General features: G+C 41.6%; 3 protein-coding genes across 4 annotated transcripts; 2 read left to right on the top strand and 1 right to left on the bottom strand.

Moving 5' to 3' along the window:
* Positions 1–35: 35 nt before the first annotated feature.
* LOC116710028 (urocortin-3-like) lies at positions 36–2,864 on the top strand. The gene is made up of 2 exons (XM_032548819.1): positions 36–600; positions 1,519–2,864. Exon 2 carries the CDS (start codon positions 1,530–1,532, stop codon positions 1,911–1,913), a length of 384 nt encoding a protein of 127 aa, XP_032404710.1. The 5' UTR covers positions 36–600; positions 1,519–1,529; the 3' UTR covers positions 1,914–2,864.
* A 1,264-nt stretch (positions 2,865–4,128) lies between these two features.
* On the bottom strand, positions 4,129–8,015 carry LOC116710016 (tubulin beta-4B chain-like). The gene is made up of 7 exons (XM_032548800.1): positions 7,897–8,015; positions 7,472–7,580; positions 6,884–6,994; positions 6,408–6,652; positions 5,544–5,866; positions 5,114–5,458; positions 4,129–4,963 (listed from the first exon to the last, which is right to left on the bottom strand). The coding sequence occupies exons 1-7, from the start codon at positions 7,951–7,953 to the stop codon at positions 4,816–4,818; spliced, it is 1,338 nt and encodes a 445-aa protein (XP_032404691.1). The 5' UTR covers positions 7,954–8,015; the 3' UTR covers positions 4,129–4,815.
* Positions 8,016–9,736: 1,721 nt separating this feature from the next.
* cidec (cell death inducing DFFA like effector c) lies at positions 9,737–17,138 on the top strand. 2 transcript variants are annotated; one of them, XM_032548807.1, is made up of 6 exons: positions 9,737–9,847; positions 11,294–11,362; positions 11,456–11,609; positions 12,522–12,671; positions 12,989–13,179; positions 16,144–16,324. In XM_032548807.1, the coding sequence occupies exons 2-6, from the start codon at positions 11,310–11,312 to the stop codon at positions 16,322–16,324; spliced, it is 729 nt and encodes a 242-aa protein (XP_032404698.1). In that variant the 5' UTR covers positions 9,737–9,847; positions 11,294–11,309. The 2 variants fall into 2 exon arrangements, with proteins under 2 accessions (XP_032404698.1, XP_032404697.1); XM_032548806.1 differs by lacking the exon at positions 9,737–9,847 and adding an exon at positions 10,886–11,097 and having other exon boundaries at positions 16,144–17,138.
* Positions 17,139–17,431: the final 293 nt, after the last annotated feature.

The following is a 17,431-nucleotide window of genomic DNA, read 5'->3' as shown; positions in this document are numbered from 1 at the left end:
AGCAAAATACAAAACAAAAAAAACATGAAGAAATCTGCAAAAGTTACAGTTTTGTTGTTGATGTTGGGAGACTCGCATCCTGCAGTTCCCCACGTTCATTATACATTTATAAAAAATGTCCAGAGTGTTTAGATGCATATTTATTTCAAATCTGTTTCCCCCACACCCTTTTTCCCTGCAGTTATATAACGCGCAACGGAAACCACATTCTGCATCTCTCTGCCCGCAATCAGCTGTCAAATCAACATCTCACATGAAACATGTGTAATCTGACGTGGCTCCAAAACCGGAGCAGATATCCAACTAATTAAAAGCAAATCCACTCTGCGATTAGCATCGTGTTATTTTTAGAAATGAGAAAGACGGCGATTGGAGTGCAGGGGACGTGAAAAGAGGGGAGGGCGCCCGGGCGTGAGAGATAAACAGAGAGGGGATGGACGCCGCGTCTCACAGGAAGACCAGAGAGGCTGAGGACGCGCAAGTGGAGAGGAAGATCTGACAGGCCGGAAGAAGGAGGACGCTGCAGATTCGCAGGGAGGTGATCACCACAAGAGGAGCAACTAGTGCCTCCTGGTCACGCCGTCAGCTTTTCCCTCCTGAGTGAGTGCTGAGTGTCCTCTGCTTTCATGACCTTTATATGGATGTAAGGTTGGATCAGAGTTGGAAATAGTTTTGTCAACCAAAATGGTCCTTCTTTTCTTTTTTCCTTTTAAAGCTTGTCATAGAAAAATATATATATATTTATCTACATATATTTTTTAATGAATTGGATCATTTAAATGTATCAATAACGTTTAAGAAATGTTAATTAACCTTTTGTGCTGCAGTTGTGTCAAACCAAAAACAACAACCAGAAGGGTTCTTCCTGCTGGCTCATATAAACGAATTTTTCAAAAACTTTGGAGAAACACTGATTGTGCTCCGTTTTCAGGAGTTGTTTTGTGTGTGTGTGTGTGTGTGTGTGGGGTGTGTGTGTGTGTGTGTGTGTGTGTGCGTGTGGGTGTGTGGGGGTGTGTGTGTGTGTGTGTGCAAATTTATTAAAAACTGTCAGGAAGTGGAATTTATTTTCCTTCTAATGTATAAAATGTGGTACATTTACGGTATGTAGAAAAAATAGGAAGTCAGGAATTTCAGCAGAAATCATTTTAAAAAGCAACACAAATGAGATTAAATCAGTAGCTACATGTTTAACAAATCGATCTTTAATTGGAGTCACTTGCACAGAAAGCACAGAAGGGACGGAGCAGCTGCTGCGCTTATGAAAGGCTTGAAAGAGCAAAGTTCTGGTCAAATTAACAAAAAGAAAGAAAAAAATTAAAAACAACAACCAAACATGCAGAGAACAAGGAATGGGAGCTTTTAACAGCTAAACACTCAACATTTCTGTCGCAAACCTTCACCTGCTGATGCTCTGCGGTGTCCCAACTGTGTAATTCAGATCCGTCTCTCTCTCTCTCTCTCTCTCTCTCTCTCTCTCTCTCTCTCTCTCTCTCTCTCTCTATGTCTCTCTCTCCTTAGACGTGCTCACCATGAGGAGTGTGTGTGTGTGTGTGTGTCTCTGCCTGGCTCTGCTGCTGCCCTGCTGCGTTCAGAGCCATGTGAGCCGCCCGGCCCTCGCCCGGCTCGACGAGGACACGCAAAGAGACGTCCTGGCCGTCGACTTCCTGGACCGCGACGGCGTGTTGAACTCACTGCTCCGTTCAGAGCATCACCTGGTGCTGCGGCAGGCCAGAGCCCCGCGCCCCGCGCCCCGGGTGCCGAAGAGAGCCCAGCAGGGCTCCCGCTTCGCCCTGTCCCTGGATGTCCCCACCAGCATCCTCAGTGTCCTCATAGACCTCGCCAAGAACCAGGACATGAGGACCAAGGCAGCGGCCAACGCGGAACTCATGGCGAGGATCGGCAAGAGGAAATGAAAGCACGGAGACCCAGAGCCGGCCCGAGGCATAAGTGAAGGAAGGCGCAGCTCGGGCTCAAAGGAATGCGTCAGTTTTCAAAGATTAAATCTTTAAATACTATGTCGAGAATGTTTAAAATAAAATTCAAACACATTTTAAGTTTAAAACACAAATTGGAATTTCCAGAGCAATTCAACTTTTACAAATTGAATTGTTTTATTTGAAAAATAATTAGGAAATGTCCAAGTTCAGAACAAGCCAGAATATAGTCAAGTTCAATGTATTGGCAGGTACAAAAATGTTTTTTTGTTTGCTAAATTTGTGAGAATATTTATTTATTTATTTAGAACAGACAAAAAGCAAAAGAGTAAAAATAAACAAAAAAAATGTTCTTGTAAAAGAAGAAAAAAAAAACTATAAAAAATGTTTGAGTGAAATGCACTTAGAATAAGAGCAAAAAACCGGCATTAAAAAAAACAAAAGCTATTGGTGTCATAAATATTTTCCATTTCAAAAAGGGTTATGAAGGAGGTGGGTTTGACAGGAAGCTTGGCCCCCAAATCAAATTCTGCTCAAGGCCTCATTCAACCTTGGACCGGCTCTGGCGGGGAAACAAATCGCTAAAACGAGACTTTGTAACATAAATCTTTGTTTCAAACCAGCTCAGTTTGGGGTGAATCCTGTCGCTACGATCCGTGTTGGTTCTGTGCAACTTTTTCTACTCATGATAAATAACTCAAACTTCACCTCATTTACTGACTTTGGAGTCCAAATAACCAGACAGAGGGACGTTGCGTGTGCCACGTTGCGTGTGCCACGTGCGCGCTGCTGTGAACATTGGTGGTCTGGCGTTTTATTTGCACTGTGGCGTGAAACGTCTCTCGTGTTTGCATGTGTGATCTTAAGTTGAAAGAAAAAAAAACAAAACAAACGACAAAAAAAATTGTTCAATTAAATCCAATGTGATGATCACGCTTCCTCCTCATTTCAGTGCTGATATCAGCCGTGCAGCTCAGCGTAATTACAAGCATCAGCAGCCCGTAAAAAGCCCGGCTGAGTGAGCCTGCGTCACCCGACAGCGGTATCTGATTGTGAACTGCGGGACAAAGGCCCGGGCAGGATATTGACCTCTGAGGGAAGAACAGATCCTTTCTGCGGACCCTTTGTTCGCTTAATACTTAATAAATTTGGCTAACATGCCGCAGCTATTTTAAGTTAGATGCATTATCTGCTCTTGATTAGGCGAATATCTGCACGGATGAGTCATCTGCGCTCCTGCTCCGGAGTGGAAGATCTGAAGCAGCGGGGGGGAAAACGAGCTGCTCGCCTGATTTACGTCCAGCTTGGTTCTGTGTTGCGCTGAGCACGGAATTGGATTATCTCATGTCAGAGTACTGTAGCTTTAATTAATTACAGAGAAACGGGACGTAAATGTGATGGATTATGCATGCAGGAAGATTTGAAGATTACGCAAGTAATGGTGAAAGGGGCTGAATATAAATGCACGCCACACTTCTCAGATTTTTTTTTTTTTTTGTTGATCTATTTATATTTAATTATTTAACATTTTACTATCACTGCAGAGTTAGGAGCTACTTCATGATGGTCTGTCCACACAGAAAAGGAATCCTGAGACCACAATTAGGTGCTGTAATGACTTTGGGCAACAAATGAGCAAAAAGAAAGAAAGAAATCTCAAATGGTAATATTTTTGTTGTACTTTGTCAATATAGCAAAGCAGGAAATTGTAAAAAAAAATACTGCTGGTTTAAACAGGATAATAGTTTTAATTTGGCGTATGATACCTATATGCAATATGACTTTACATAATATTTTAGTAGCTCCAATTAAGTGAAAATCCTGAACCAAAACCAGTTTTAAGAACATGACCCCATCTCAGGATCCAGAGTTCTGCAGATCATCACCAACGTCAGCTGTTGTATGTTTGACGGATCTGAAAATATTCTATCAGTTTAGTCTTATTATTATTACAGATCATTACATCATGTTACTGCGCATGTGCTTAAATTTTAATTCCATATGGCTCAAAAGTTCCCTCCGATTAAATACAATGCTGCCATTTGGCCAGCAGATGTCGCTCTTTATACAGTGGCTCTCTTACATACAGATTTATTTCCATCATTTTCAACATGAAAGCGTCAAAATCCCCTCGAATTGGCAAAGTATTTATTTAAATGCCTTCAACTGACAAAAACACCAATTCACAGCTTAGTACCACGGTAAAAACCTTTATTTAAAACTCTATGAACATACCATCAAGTTATTAATCTAGTGAAATCCCTGCAACCATCCTAAATACATCACAGACAGAAAATAACAAAATCCAAAGACGGACAAACTTGCAGTCCATCGGGTGACATGGGAATTAAAAAAACACTCTTGGCCATACCTTTTTATAATGAAGGGGTTCTCACAAGATATTATGTATAGTTGTTTTTTTGTTCTTCCATGTCGCTAGACAGGTTCTGTACCAACTTGTCAGAGTTAAGTAGAAAAATAACAAACAGCTTTAAAGAAATGCATTGTGAGAGGGAAATGTGGCGTTCAGACTGGAGGAGTTACAACATTCAGAAAAACACTCATCATCACAGTCCCAGTAAAAAAATGAGCCACCACATAAAAACAAACCGCTCACATATCAAAGCTTCAATGTACAAAACATTCAAAATACTACAGGGCAGAATTACAGGTTAAAACATTTATGCTCCAGGGGGAAAAAAATCTATTGTGATATTTAACATGTTTTCTGCAAGGCCTGGAAGCAATCCTAAAACTTATTTTTAGAACAAGCAAAACTGGTGACATTTATCACGCCTGAAGTGTTTGACACTTTGAACAAAGAAAGAAACGGTGAAATCTTAACAATGTTGCCCAGGAGCAAAGCCGCCATATCAGCTGCTTAGGCCATGTCTTCTTCTCCCTCCTCTTCAAACTCGCCCTCCTCCTCGGCCGTGGCGTCCTGGTACTGCTGGTACTCAGACACCAGGTCGTTCATGTTGCTCTCCGCCTCGGTGAACTCCATCTCATCCATGCCCTCGCCGGTGTACCTGTGATGAGACAACATTAGAATTGAGACCTAGGTTTTTCGGTGGAGCAGAATTTGTTTTATCCGTCCACATCAGTTGGATAGCACATTCACACCTCCCCAAACGAACTCTCTAGGCAAACAGACTCGCGTTTGATTAACGCTAACTCACCAGTGAAGGAAGGCCTTGCGGCGGAACATGGCGGTGAACTGCTCCGAGATGCGCTTGAACAGCTCCTGGATGGCCGTGCTGTTTCCGATGAAGGTGGCGGACATCTTGAGACCGCGCGGCGGGATGTCGCAGACGGCCGTCTTCACGTTGTTGGGGATCCACTCGACGAAGTAGCTGCTGTTCTTGTTCTGAACGTTCAGCATCTGCTCGTCCACCTCCTTCATGGACATGCGGCCGCGAAAGATGGCGGCCACCGTCAGGTAGCGGCCGTGGCGAGGGTCGCACGCCGCCATCATGTTCTTGGCGTCGAACATCTGCATGGTGAGTTCAGGGACGGTCAGGGCCCTTGGAAAAGAGAAGACATTTAGTTGGAATTAAATATCTAAAGTGGGGGATAATCCTAATGTAAAGGTGGACTGAGCGTCTTCACCGGTACTGCTGGCTACCGCGGCTCGTCAGCGGCGCGAAGCCCGGCATGAAGAAGTGCAGTCTGGGGAACGGCACCATGTTGACGGCCAGCTTCCTCAGGTCGGCGTTCAGCTGGCCGGGGAAGCGCAGGCAGGTAGTGACGCCGCTCATGGTGGCCGACACCAGGTGGTTCAGATCGCCGTAGGTGGGCGTGGTGAGCTTCAACGTACGGAAGCAGATGTCGTACAGTGCCTCGTTGTCGATGCAGAAGGTCTCGTCAGTGTTCTCCACCAGCTGGTGGACGGACAGGGTGGCGTTGTAGGGCTCCACCACGGTGTCCGACACCTGCCAGGAGGGGAATACAGAGAGAACAATGGAACCTAGTTTAAGGCTGGGAGAAGAAGGATTTCAGAAGGTTTCATCAACCCAAACATAAGACTTAAGATCACTATGAATGAAATTTAAGACCTGTATCACAACAGAAATGTACAAAAGACATTTGTAGCTTTGTGCTTCTAGAAGTACTAGAAGCAGCCGACTACAGTCTTTTTTGTACCCAGCACACACAGAATCTTATGGGTTGGCAACAGAAGACGAATATCATCCACCCAACTGGCGATAAATGTATTTTCTCAAGTATGCGTCGACACCTTGAGGAAGCAGAGCATCATATCTGAACAGAAGTGAACATCATCACCTCCCTAAAATTATGACGCAATTCATTTTTTGCCTTTGGCAAAAACAGAAAGAAATAAAATAATAATAATAAATAAAATAAAACATCACCACCTCTTTATTGCAAAAAAAAAAAAAAAGATGAGTAAAGCAAAAAATAAATAAATAAAATAATTTTGGCCCATTATTTAAGGAAGGTGACGATATAAACCTTGGGTGACGGCACCACGCTGAACGTGTTCATGATGCGGTCTGGGTACTCCTCTCGGATCTTGCTGATGAGGAGCGTGCCCATGCCGGAGCCGGTGCCTCCTCCCAGGGAGTGGGTGAGCTGGAATCCCTGCAGACAGTCGCAGCCCTCTGCCTCCTTTCTCACCACATCCAGGACTGAGTCCACCAGCTCAGCTCCTTCGGTGTAATGGCCCTTAGCCCAGTTATTACCAGCACCGCTCTGACCTGTTACAAATCAAAGTATTTAATAATTTTTTTTTTTTTTTTAAGTCAGCTTACTATAAAAATCCTGACAAACTAAATAGGCTATCCAGTTTAAATTTTTTTTTTTAATGGGAAAACTTTCGAGAAAGTAAACCATTAACACTCCAGTTTTGTTTGGCAGCCCATTATGTGGTAGTTTCATTTATTTTAATCAAAACTAATTTTTTTTTTTTTTTACAGAAATACACATACCAAAAACAAAATTGTCAGGTCTAAACACTTGGCCAAAAGGCCCAGACCTCACAGAGTCCATGGTGCCTGGCTCTAAGTCAACCAGCACAGCACGAGGGACGTATTTTCCCCCTAGAAGAGAGAGGGGAGAGGGTACAACAGTCACACAAAAACACTAACATCATTAACTGGTTGACAAATAAAATCTGGATAACATTGGAATGAATGGGTCAAAAATGATTTGTGGAAAATGTCAAGTATAAACTGTTTGAAGCAGAATCGTCAGAAACCTACAGTATATACAGTACACTCATAATTCGTTTCTAGCAGTTCGGGAAAAATGGTAGCAAGTGGTAGCTTATTTTTTTTATTGTGTCTTCATTCATTTGAGACTGGTCGGACAGGAAAGCGAGAGAGAGAGAGAGGGAAGACATGCGGCAGGAGCATTTGGTCGCGCGCGCTCTACCCCTTCGCCATGGCAACGCCTCGCAGTTTGGACTTGTGTGCGTCACTGAAAAGTCTAATTAGGCGACATAACGGCCCTCCTGTGGTAACGGTACTAAAGCGCTTCCTCCACTAACTGCACTGCGACGCGAAGTGTGAACAAACCTGAAGCCTCGTTGTAATAAACGTTGATCCGGTCGAGCTGCAGGTCGCTGTCTCCGTGGTACACCCCGGTTGGGTCAATGCCATGTTCGTCACTTATTACCTCCCAGAACTACAACCAAAGAGAGAGGGAAAATTACGCTTAATGGAAACCAACGGCTGGCGGTTATGTAAACTGGTTTTGGCCTCAACCTAAATGTAAAATTTCAGACGGTGTTAAAACAATATAAGATGGATTATTGACATGCTATTTTAGTTTGTATGGCTAAAGATTGTCATTTAGCTAGTACTTACCTTCACTTTTTGTTTCTTTTTTTGCTAAGCTAGCTAACGCTAATTCAGAAGCCCGCCCAAACTAAATGTAACTTTACAGTTGGTGTCCCAACGAATTTAGGTATCATTTTTAAAAAAAATGAATGTTTACTTACTTTTGCACCAATCTGGTTGCCACATTGACCAGCTTGAAGATGAAGAATTTCCCTCATTTTTATCGAAATAAAGCTTTCTAATAATCCAATGAGTGACGTTGAGTCTGGCGCACCAATCCGTTAATGGAGGGAACTCTTTCTTCTTCTTCGCTTTTTGACGGGTGAAAGTGTTGTGCGGATTGATACTAGAATAGCTATTCGTCCGATAGCAGACCTTTGTGCTTTAAAAATCGATTCTCAAAGTCAGGTATAAATACTTTCAATACTTCAGTCGCTTTGGATAATGTACCTTAACGAGTGCCCCTTAGAAAGTAACAAAATTATTGTGATTTTTCCTAAAGACGGATTTGATGGGAACTACTTTTTACTCCGCCTGCAAGAGTGTAGGGACTTAATGCGCAGGCGCGAAAGAAAGAAAAAAGTTATGCGTGGAGCTATTCCAGCTTTCATTTTATTCTTAATTCTTAGTTCTTAATTAAACAAGGATTTATTTCAGTAGGGTTACTACGACAAACATATTAGGGTCATTGTAGAAAAAAGGAGGCGTAAACATCCGCCAAAAAACGTGTGAACAAACCAATACAAAGATTATGCTATAATGTAGCCATGGTAACACAACAATCAAACTATCAAGATGTTTCTTTGCACTTTTACAAAGTAAACTTCCTAATTAAATCCTAAATGTACTATTTAGTTTTTACATTTTTTCTCTGTTGAATGCATTAAATAAAATTTATTAGCATTGTAAGTTTTAATAAATTATGCTACAGGTTTAGATCTATGGACTGTGTTACAATTCAACCATTTCTAGGGGCCCCTGAATGTCTGGAGGGCCCTACCAGCAGCTACAGAGTTCTCTTTGTCTTGATATCTGGGTCTTACAATTCTAGATCTCTGAGGTTCTAACATCAAACAATTATGTAGTTAACCCGTCTGAGCTTTTTTGATCTTTAAATCAGTTTGCAGCCTAGTTGTTAGCGGTTAAACAGAAGTAGTAGGGCTTATTTAGCAAAATAGCATAACATTTGCTTATTTCATGACATGCTTCATAACCAGAGACTTTCTCTCCTCTGGTCTGTTTAACAGCTACAGTCTCAGATCAGCTCAGCCCTCCAGGACTGTCAGCAGCAGAAACAGCAACATTATACCTGTCGGGGAAAATATTTGCTTTGCATTGTCCCCACATGATGACAATGATATAGTATGATCCAATTAAATATTAAATTCTTGATCAATATAGGTTGTTGCTGTGTTGTTGTTCGGTGTTTTAAGATCTTTTCCAATGTGCCCCTTTCTAACTTTGAGCCCCCGCCCCTCCAAAGGTCTCTGCACGGCCCTGCTTTAAAATGTATTTTTGTATCCGCACTTTATACATAAACACAAACCCTATGTTTTAATACCCAACTTAAAAAGACATAATAATGTGCAGAAAACTGCAGACTGGAAACATATCCTTTAATTGATGCTTTCCAGGTGTTAATCAGACATCAGGTCCGCTCGTACGTCTGAGTCCCGACACAGACACCAGCCGTAAGCGGTGAGGGCGGCTCCAGGGGGAGATGGTGTTGAAACGGAGAAGACGTCTCAGAACAAATAAGAAATATTGTGTCCTCACTTGCCAACAAAAAAAAAAAGCGCAACACCAAAATGAACATGAAATAAACAGATACATAACCTGAATGGCTACAAGCTAAAATACTAGAGTAATCTTTCTTTATCTTTTTATCTTTTTTCTTCTTTTTGCGGAGCATAGGGTATTGTTTTTGTAACCTTAACTTGGCGGATGCTGGCGGTTTGCGCTATGTGTCAGGCAGCTGATGTGCCAATTTAAGAGGGACTGCTGACTCCGCCTACTTCCTCAGCCGCAGTCCTGCGCCGGCGTGTAAATGGTGCGGACCTAGACTCAGGCTCGTTTGGAAGAACTTCTTCGCGTGAGCAACACACAGGAAAAGTAAGTTCCTGTGTTTTTTCGACCTTTTAAAAGTATTTTTAATAACATTCTATTGAAGTTTCTGGGATTTCTTATGGTCAAATCTACTTGCTTTCCTCATCATCCTGCTCTGCCTAAATGTTTTATTTATCATGTTAAATATCCATATTTTGTAAGTCGTTTGTCAATATCTCGGCAGAGTACCGTGTACCTAGACCCATGCTCCTTTTAATAATAATTAGCCACCCTCTCCAGGTGCACCATGGTAATTAACCAGGTGTTCTGAACACACCTTGTCTGATTTTATAGTAGCTGACACAGCGGTGGTGTGTTAGCTGGCATGTACCGTACACTAACCATGACCTAATGCGGGGAATTGATCCATCCCATCATAATCACTGCAAAAGTCAGCGTGACCTCTGACACAGTAAATGATCAGCACCATAAATCTCAAGTTGAAGTCCATCAGCGAAAGATCAGTACAGGTTGCTTACCTCATTTTCTATACGTATTTGAACGGAAGTAAAACGGGGAACTACTTGCTTAATTTGTTGATCCCATGTTTAAAATCAGAGTTTCTAAATAAGAAGTTTAGACTCAACACTGGTGTTGTTTCACCGAGTCAACGTGACATCAGTGAAACGGCGAACAGTATCAGATTTGTACAGCACTTCAAATGCATTTTAGTCAGAGACTAGAGGTTTAAATTGAAGCATGTGAACATTCACAAAATGCTAAACTAAGAGCATAAAATGATGACCAGACTATCTTGATCACAAATATCTACAGCTGATGAAGCAAAGTAGAAGTCAGCCAAAGCTACCAAGTGTTCAAATGTGCCTGAAATGTTATGGCCTGCAAAGTTGATGACATTTAATTTATTTTATGATTAAACTAAAACCTAATATTGAACTCTGATGAATGCTTTGGGATAAAATTAAAATTGCAGTATGTGTAGTTTTCTGTCTGGGTGGCCAGTAAGCTTCCTGGTTTGTGTTACTGGGTCAAAGTGTGGTCCAAAGTCAGTGGGAGTGTCCGTGGAGAGTTTCTCAATAAAGCTGACGACCCGCCACCAGCTCAGCAGTCATCAGCACAAAGTTCAGTGACGGAGTGTTGCAAGAAGGAGAGACGAGAGAACAGGGAGCGCATCCGTGTTGGTGGTTGAAGAGTCTAACTGAGCTTGGATCGGTATTGGAGGAAGAAAGCGTGAGGGTTTCCCTTGAGAGAAAACTGAGGACAGCTGCTGGGGATTAGTCACGTTTTTTCAAAATGTAAAACTGTTTGTTTTAACTTACTGTTTTGGGCTTCCCAGTCAAACATTGTTCTGAACTGAGGAATAGATTCCATTTTGCTTGGGTTTTATTTGAAGTATTGAGTTACCAAGTTGAGCTGTCTCAACTTGGTAACTCAAGCTTTCTACAAGGTGTCTTGTAGAAAGATGTCAACCAACACTGCTTCTAATTGCAGGTCTGCATCCGCTCACATGGATTATGCCATGAAGTCTCTCAGTCTTCTGACTCCATCCTCCCTGTCAAAGTAAGGCCTGTCCTCCATTAGCCTGCATGATCAAGGCATTGCTAAGTTGTAGCAGCAGGTTTTCACTCAAACCATTTGGGTTTTTTTTTTCAGGGTTGTGACGTCCAGCGTCTCGGCCAGCGCCTCCATGACCACCCAGCTGCTTTCGGGTCGAATGCTTCGACCAAAACCCTTCAGGGTAACGAATGCAGACCGCAGTGTGAAGAAAGGAATTATGGCAGAGACGCTTCTAGACCTGATGAGTAAGGTGAGAAGATAGAAAAGCTAAATGTAAGCTGAAGACTTAGCAGTGGCAAGGATAGCCTGAGTTAATGGTAGAGTCCATGGGGGATTTGCTTGGTCATATGATGGTGATTCAGATCAAGACTGTTGGGTGTTTAACTGAAACAGAGAATCAATGTCAGTCATGTGGTTGTATTTTCATATTATCAGGGTAGAAATCTTTACAGTATATTGTTTATCGGCATTTAAATGGTGATACTAATATCAGATACCTTTCCAAATCTTTCAAATTGTTGCATTTCTATCCTAAACGCTTCCATTGCACCTCTGGTTTAAGCGTCTGTCTTGATAGGTTTGTGCTTGTCAGACTCTCTCTCAAAGAAGACCACCTGGATTTTAATGTCATGTGATGCATCTAAATTTAGTTTTGCTGTACATTTTTAGCATATTTATAAAGTCTATCATCATATATATATATATATATATATATATATATATATATATATATGGGGCTGCGCAGTTGGTAGCACTGTTGCCTTGCAGCAAGAAGGTCCTGGGTTCGATTCCCGGCCGGGGTCTTTCTGCATGGAGTTTGCATGTTCTCCCTGTGCATGAGTGGGTTCTCTCCGGGTACTCCGGCTTCCTCCCACAGTCCAAAAACATGACTGTCAGGTTAATTGGTCTCTCTCTCTAAATTCTCCCTAGGTGTGAGTGTGCGTGTGCATGGTTGTTTGTCCTGTATGTCTCTGTGATGCCCTGTGACAGACTGGCGACATGTCCAGGGTGTACCCCGCCTCCCGCCTGGAACGTAGCTGGAGATAGGCACCAGCAACCCTCCCGACCCCATTAGGGACAAGTGTGAACAGAAAATGGATGGATATATATATATATGTTATAAACTGTGCTGACTGTCTTTACTTTTCTTTGCTGGCTCCAGGTCAGCGACTCTTTCAGTCTGCAGTGTGTCAGCGCCTTGGTTCTGGACGAGGACGGCACTGGCGTGGAAACCGAGGAGTTCTTCCAAACGCTGCCGGAGAACACGGTTCTGATGGTTCTGGAGAAGGGACAAAAGTGGAGTCTACATCCTGTAAGGCTCTTGTTCACTGTAACGGACACTAGATGGCACTCTTCAGCAGTCTGTCCATGCCTCAAAATGCCACTTGTTTATTTGGTAGGGAAATGTCAGGCGTTGGGATCCAGTGCATGTTAGATATCTAACCTAAAGAATAAAAACAATTTTAATTATGTGGTTTGCCCTTTAAACTGATATAATCAACATAAGGTGTCTTCATAATATAAATTAATTAAAGGGAAAGGTTGAATTCCTCCTTATGAATATTTACTGGGTTGCCAACAACATGTTCTTCCAATCAATGTGTCTTATGTCTCCTCTCCTCCTCACAGAACAGCCCCTCCAGACTTCAGACCATCGAGTGCCTACAGAAGCGCCGCACAGATGTGGCCAAACTGACCTTCGACCTATACAAAAACAACCCCAAGGATTTCATTGGCTGCCTTAATGTGAAAGCGACGCTCTACGGCGCTTACACTGTGTCCTACGACCTGCGATGCTACGCAGCCAAAAAGATGCTCAAGTGAGTAAGAGTCTTAAACGTATATCAGAGATTTTAGTTTATTTGAATAATGCAGGCAACACCAGGATTTCTCCTCGACAAACTATCTAGCAGTTCATTTCTAAGAAAGCATGGAGGTCAGTTTGTTTGAGACATGGGTGATGCTAGGTGATTGGCTGACGAGGGTTTCATTAGGAGCTCCTAGTCAGTCCTTCCAGGATGTTGCCATGTCTCTTTGTGATTGTCAGAGCATAAAATTACCGATAACTGCAGCACTTTTCTTTTTTTTTTTTTTTAAAGTTGTCAGTTAAAAAAAATAAAAAAATTTGTGTAAGGTTTAGGTTTTCTATAACGTAAACCTTTTTTTGTAAAATCTATAATGTGATTTTACAAAAAAGTTGAAATTGCTCTATATAATCTTCTCAAAAAAAGACTGGATTTTTTGCACCGTTGATAATTATAGTGCAAATAACTTTTTTTTTTTTAAAGACCTTTTTTGAAATGGTGCCCTTAATACAAATAAAATCATCTTCTGAATTGTCAAAGTGCAAAACATGAATCCATCATCCAAGTTAGCATGGAGTGTAAACGCAGTTTACCCAAATCCAACGGAACGTCTCAAAAGTCTAACCTATTCTACGCGGATTGGTCAAAATTAAATGGAGTTGCGGTGATTAAGCTCCACACCATGATGCTGCCATCACCCTGCTTCACCATAAGAATGGTGTACAGATTGCAACGTAGCGTTAGTTTGGAGTATACTCTCAAATCTAATCGTGCCAAAGGGCTTCATCCGCATGATTCCTGTGCTTCCTATGTGGCAAACTGAAACAGGAAGTTGCATTTCTTGTGCCATTTTCTAGTTTTAACAGATGGATTCAATGGTGCTTCATGAGCTCAAAACATGGGATGTTCTCTCTGAGGCCTTTTCAGAACTGCTGTCTAATATTTTACTTTAGTAACATAAAGACAAACTAGGCTGCTGTGTCCCATTTAAGGATTTGACCTTTTGAAATAAACTCCTGTCAAACTGAGTCTATATAAAATCTGGGCTTGTTTAAAAAATGATTGACTTGACATCTACAAACTGCAAACCAATCTTTAACTTGCTTTTTTGGAGCCAGTTTCCCCCTTTCCAGATGTGTTTTAGTGACCTTTTTTTAATCATTTTTCTGCGCACCAATTTCCAGCATTGTTACTTGCACCTTAAATAGACAAAACAGGAATTTACCTGCTCATTTTCTATTGGTGGCAATATAGTGAGCTGGCAGAAGAATAAAGGTCAGATTTTAGTGAGATTAATTTTCCGAGGTGTTATGTCACCACTGCCTGGATCGGCTGGTTTCCAGCTTTGATACGGAGCCTCAGCCAAAGAGGATTACGGTTTGCAGACTTGTCAAATGTGACCCTCGCTCTGCTGTTGAAAGGACAGGAGAGGTCTTGGAGAGCAGTTTGAGGAAGCAGGGCTAAAAATGACTTTGGGCAGTTTTTTGTTTTTTTTTTAACTCCAAACACTTTTCAGTGTACTGTAGTTTATTGGGATTTTATATTGAAGACGAGCACAAAGTAGAGGACAAAAATATTTACAAATTCAAATCTGAAAAGTGGAACATTTTTGTTGGGCTCTCTTTACTCTCATGCCCCTAAATAAAATCCAGGAAATGACAAACTTTCACCACACCATAAAGGGCTGGTGTTTCGAGGGACCAGACCCCGAAACAAAACATGGTGGAGATGCTTTTTTTAATTATCTTTTTTTTTTTTTCAGCAGTGATGAGCTAGTTGATCTAAAAAGACTAAAAGAAAGCCAGTTAGACAATTATCTTAAACATGCAGCTGGAACTTCAATGGACTGGTTTAAAGTAAAACATATTCATGTCAGAATGGTCCAGTCCAAGTTCAGACCTAGTTCCAAGATTTGGAAGTCATAATGGGTTTAATCCTGCATTTGGAGAACCTGTCACAGTACGCAATTAATCATCATTTAATTGCATAAGTTAACATGAGCTTGGTATCATTCTGATTTATTTATTTATTTTTTTTCAAGGTGTGATTGATTTGTTTAGATCCATTTTATTTGATTTTGGTTGTGTGTAGTTTTTATTTTCTTACGTCTTTATTTATTTATTTTTATTTTATTAATTTGTCTATATTCAAAATGTCCAGTTCCACTCAGGAGTGTTCTGTACAAAGTTAAAGTTTGTCTTTGAGAGGGAAAACTTCCATTATTATACCATTAAAATACTAATTTAAAATAGTCTCAAAACATTATTTATCGCAACAATTTCTAGGGCACGTCATCATCCAGCAAAACATTGCGACAGTTTGAGCTATTTAGCAAGAATGGACAACAGAATGTCTTTACCTGCTCCATGCTGGTAGAAGTGCGCCTCTACTGGTTTCTAGCTGTAATTGCAGTGTCAGCTGGTTCTACAATTGTAGAACAAATAAATGCACACACACTCACACACATACACACACTGCGAGCTACAGGAGCTATAGAAGTTATTACAAATCCCCCTGTGCCTTGTACAGGGGGGCACAAAGGTACACACAGGTGTGTACCTTTGTGCCTTTTCTTAAACTTCTTATTCTCCAACACAAAAATTGTGGAATGAAAACACAATTTTAATTCAACAGATGAAGCAGCTGGATGCTTAATGCAATGAAATGGTGAACTTCAGATTTATTTGTGAAACATCAGCTTCACACTTATCCACTACTTTGGTTTCTGGTAAAACCCCTTTAAGAGTTTACCATTGTAATGGGACAAACATGGAGATGTTTAAGGGGTGCGAATGCTTGTGCGACCCACTGTATCAGGTCCTTTTTGGTTGTTGCTCTGTATGCATGTTAATCTGCACCAAACCAATCCAAATGGTGTATATATATATGTTTGCATATGCATGTCAGAGCTGTGTATTTCTGCTATGGTACCGTTTCTGCCTGCTCTCCTCCTCACTCTGCCTGTGCTCTGCGCCGTAGGGAGGCTCTGCGATGGACCATCTTCTCCATGCAGGCCACAGGCCACATCCTGCTGGGCTCCTCCTGCTACATCGAGCAGCTGCTGGAGGAAGAGGAGCGTGCCGAGAAGAGGCTGGCGCTGCCGCAGGAGAGCCGGATGCGGCAGCTTCAGAGCATGCTGCTGGGGAAGAGCTCCTACTGATGATGATGATGATGATGCTCTGAAGTCGCAGGCAGACATGCCATCTCCTCCTTGATTAGGTCACAGTGTAGATTTCACACACTGAACAGATCCGGTTAGATTTGTCATACCTTTAAAACGTCACCTTTTTTTTGCTGTTACAGTTTGTTCTGAATATTGTAGTTGACAAGTTATTCTACGAATGCACTTTTTTTTTTTTTACTTCTGTGTGTGTAACTTGTTCCCACGGAAACGTAATAAATAAAAGCACCTTGTTTTATCTCCGTGCCTGATGGTGGAGCTGGGTGAGCTGTGGAGTGAGTTGCGCCGCGCTCTGGGAGCCCATTAATCCGACTTTATGCGCCGTTCCAGATCATGGTCACCGTAATTGGCAACAGGTTCGGCTGTCTCTCCCACGCTTCCCTAATTGTCGCCCGGTCCGTACCGTCTTGCCAGCTGCAGCCTGCAGCTCCGCCTCAGAAAACCGGAGGAAGACGAAGGAAAACAGGGAACGACCAGCAGCTGCAGGAGGGGGAGGAGGAGGGTTGGGGTGCTGGATAAAACTGGGGAAGCAACATTTTTCAAGAAGGTAGCAAATGAAGCAGGACAGATTTTCTCAAAATTGGGTGTCTGCGTCCTGAAGATAAATGTCAGATTCATTAGTTTGTGTAAATGTGACACACGTTCATGCCAACTGGTTTCTTTTTTTTCCCAGCCTTATCTGTATTTTAAAACAATTTTTCCTCTTTTTTTTTTTTTTATATATATATATATGGGGAAGAATTGGTACTTAAATGTAAATGTGTGAATTACAATAAATGCTATGTAAATTATCTCCTAGGTTTTATTAATGTAGAGGACATTTCATTTACAATTTTAAACATGTTTCTCAACTTTTTGAATGAAAAGAAGTAGTTGTAAGAAAAAAAGATCGTATAGCACAGTCTATTAACTGTGCTATGTGTGTCTGCGTTTCGTTTAAAACATGCTTTTTCTTTGACTTGTAAAGTAATTAGAGGTTGGTAGAGAAGCAATACTTAAGCGTTGCAGAAGTAAAAAAAAAATAGTTCTGTAAAACTACTCAGTTACATTTGTTATAAAAGGTTCCTCAGGTAAATCTACTCGACT

This window comes from Xiphophorus hellerii, chromosome 20, assembly GCF_003331165.1.
Source record: "Xiphophorus hellerii strain 12219 chromosome 20, Xiphophorus_hellerii-4.1, whole genome shotgun sequence".
NCBI classification, from domain to species: Eukaryota; Metazoa; Chordata; class Actinopteri; order Cyprinodontiformes; family Poeciliidae; genus Xiphophorus; species Xiphophorus hellerii.
Note: the sequence above shows the minus strand (reverse complement) of the source record. Positions and strands in the feature narration are given on the sequence as shown.

What these genes read in the sequence shown, in the direction of transcription:
- LOC116710028 (XM_032548819.1), top strand. Translation starts at nt 1,530, where the DNA reads ATGAGGAGTGTGTGTGTGTGTGTGTGTCTCTGCCTGGCTCTGCTGCTG.
- LOC116710016 (XM_032548800.1), bottom strand. Translation starts at nt 7,953, where the DNA reads ATGAGGGAAATTCTTCATCTTCAAGCTGGTCAATGTGGCAACCAGATT. An exon ending in TTATTACAACGAGGCTTCAG is followed by an intron (nt 6,995 to 7,471) that starts GTTTGTTCACAC and finishes TCTCTCTTCTAG; the next exon opens with GGGGAAAATACGTCCCTCGT. An exon ending in CGCGGTAGCCAGCAGTACCG is followed by an intron (nt 5,459 to 5,543) that starts GTGAAGACGCTC and finishes CTCTTTTCCAAG; the next exon opens with GGCCCTGACCGTCCCTGAAC.
- cidec (XM_032548806.1), top strand. An exon ending in ACTCCATCCTCCCTGTCAAA is followed by an intron (nt 11,363 to 11,455) that starts GTAAGGCCTGTC and finishes TTTTTTTTTCAG; the next exon opens with GGTTGTGACGTCCAGCGTCT. An exon ending in GCAGCCAAAAAGATGCTCAA is followed by an intron (nt 13,180 to 16,143) that starts GTGAGTAAGAGT and finishes TCTGCGCCGTAG; the next exon opens with GGAGGCTCTGCGATGGACCA.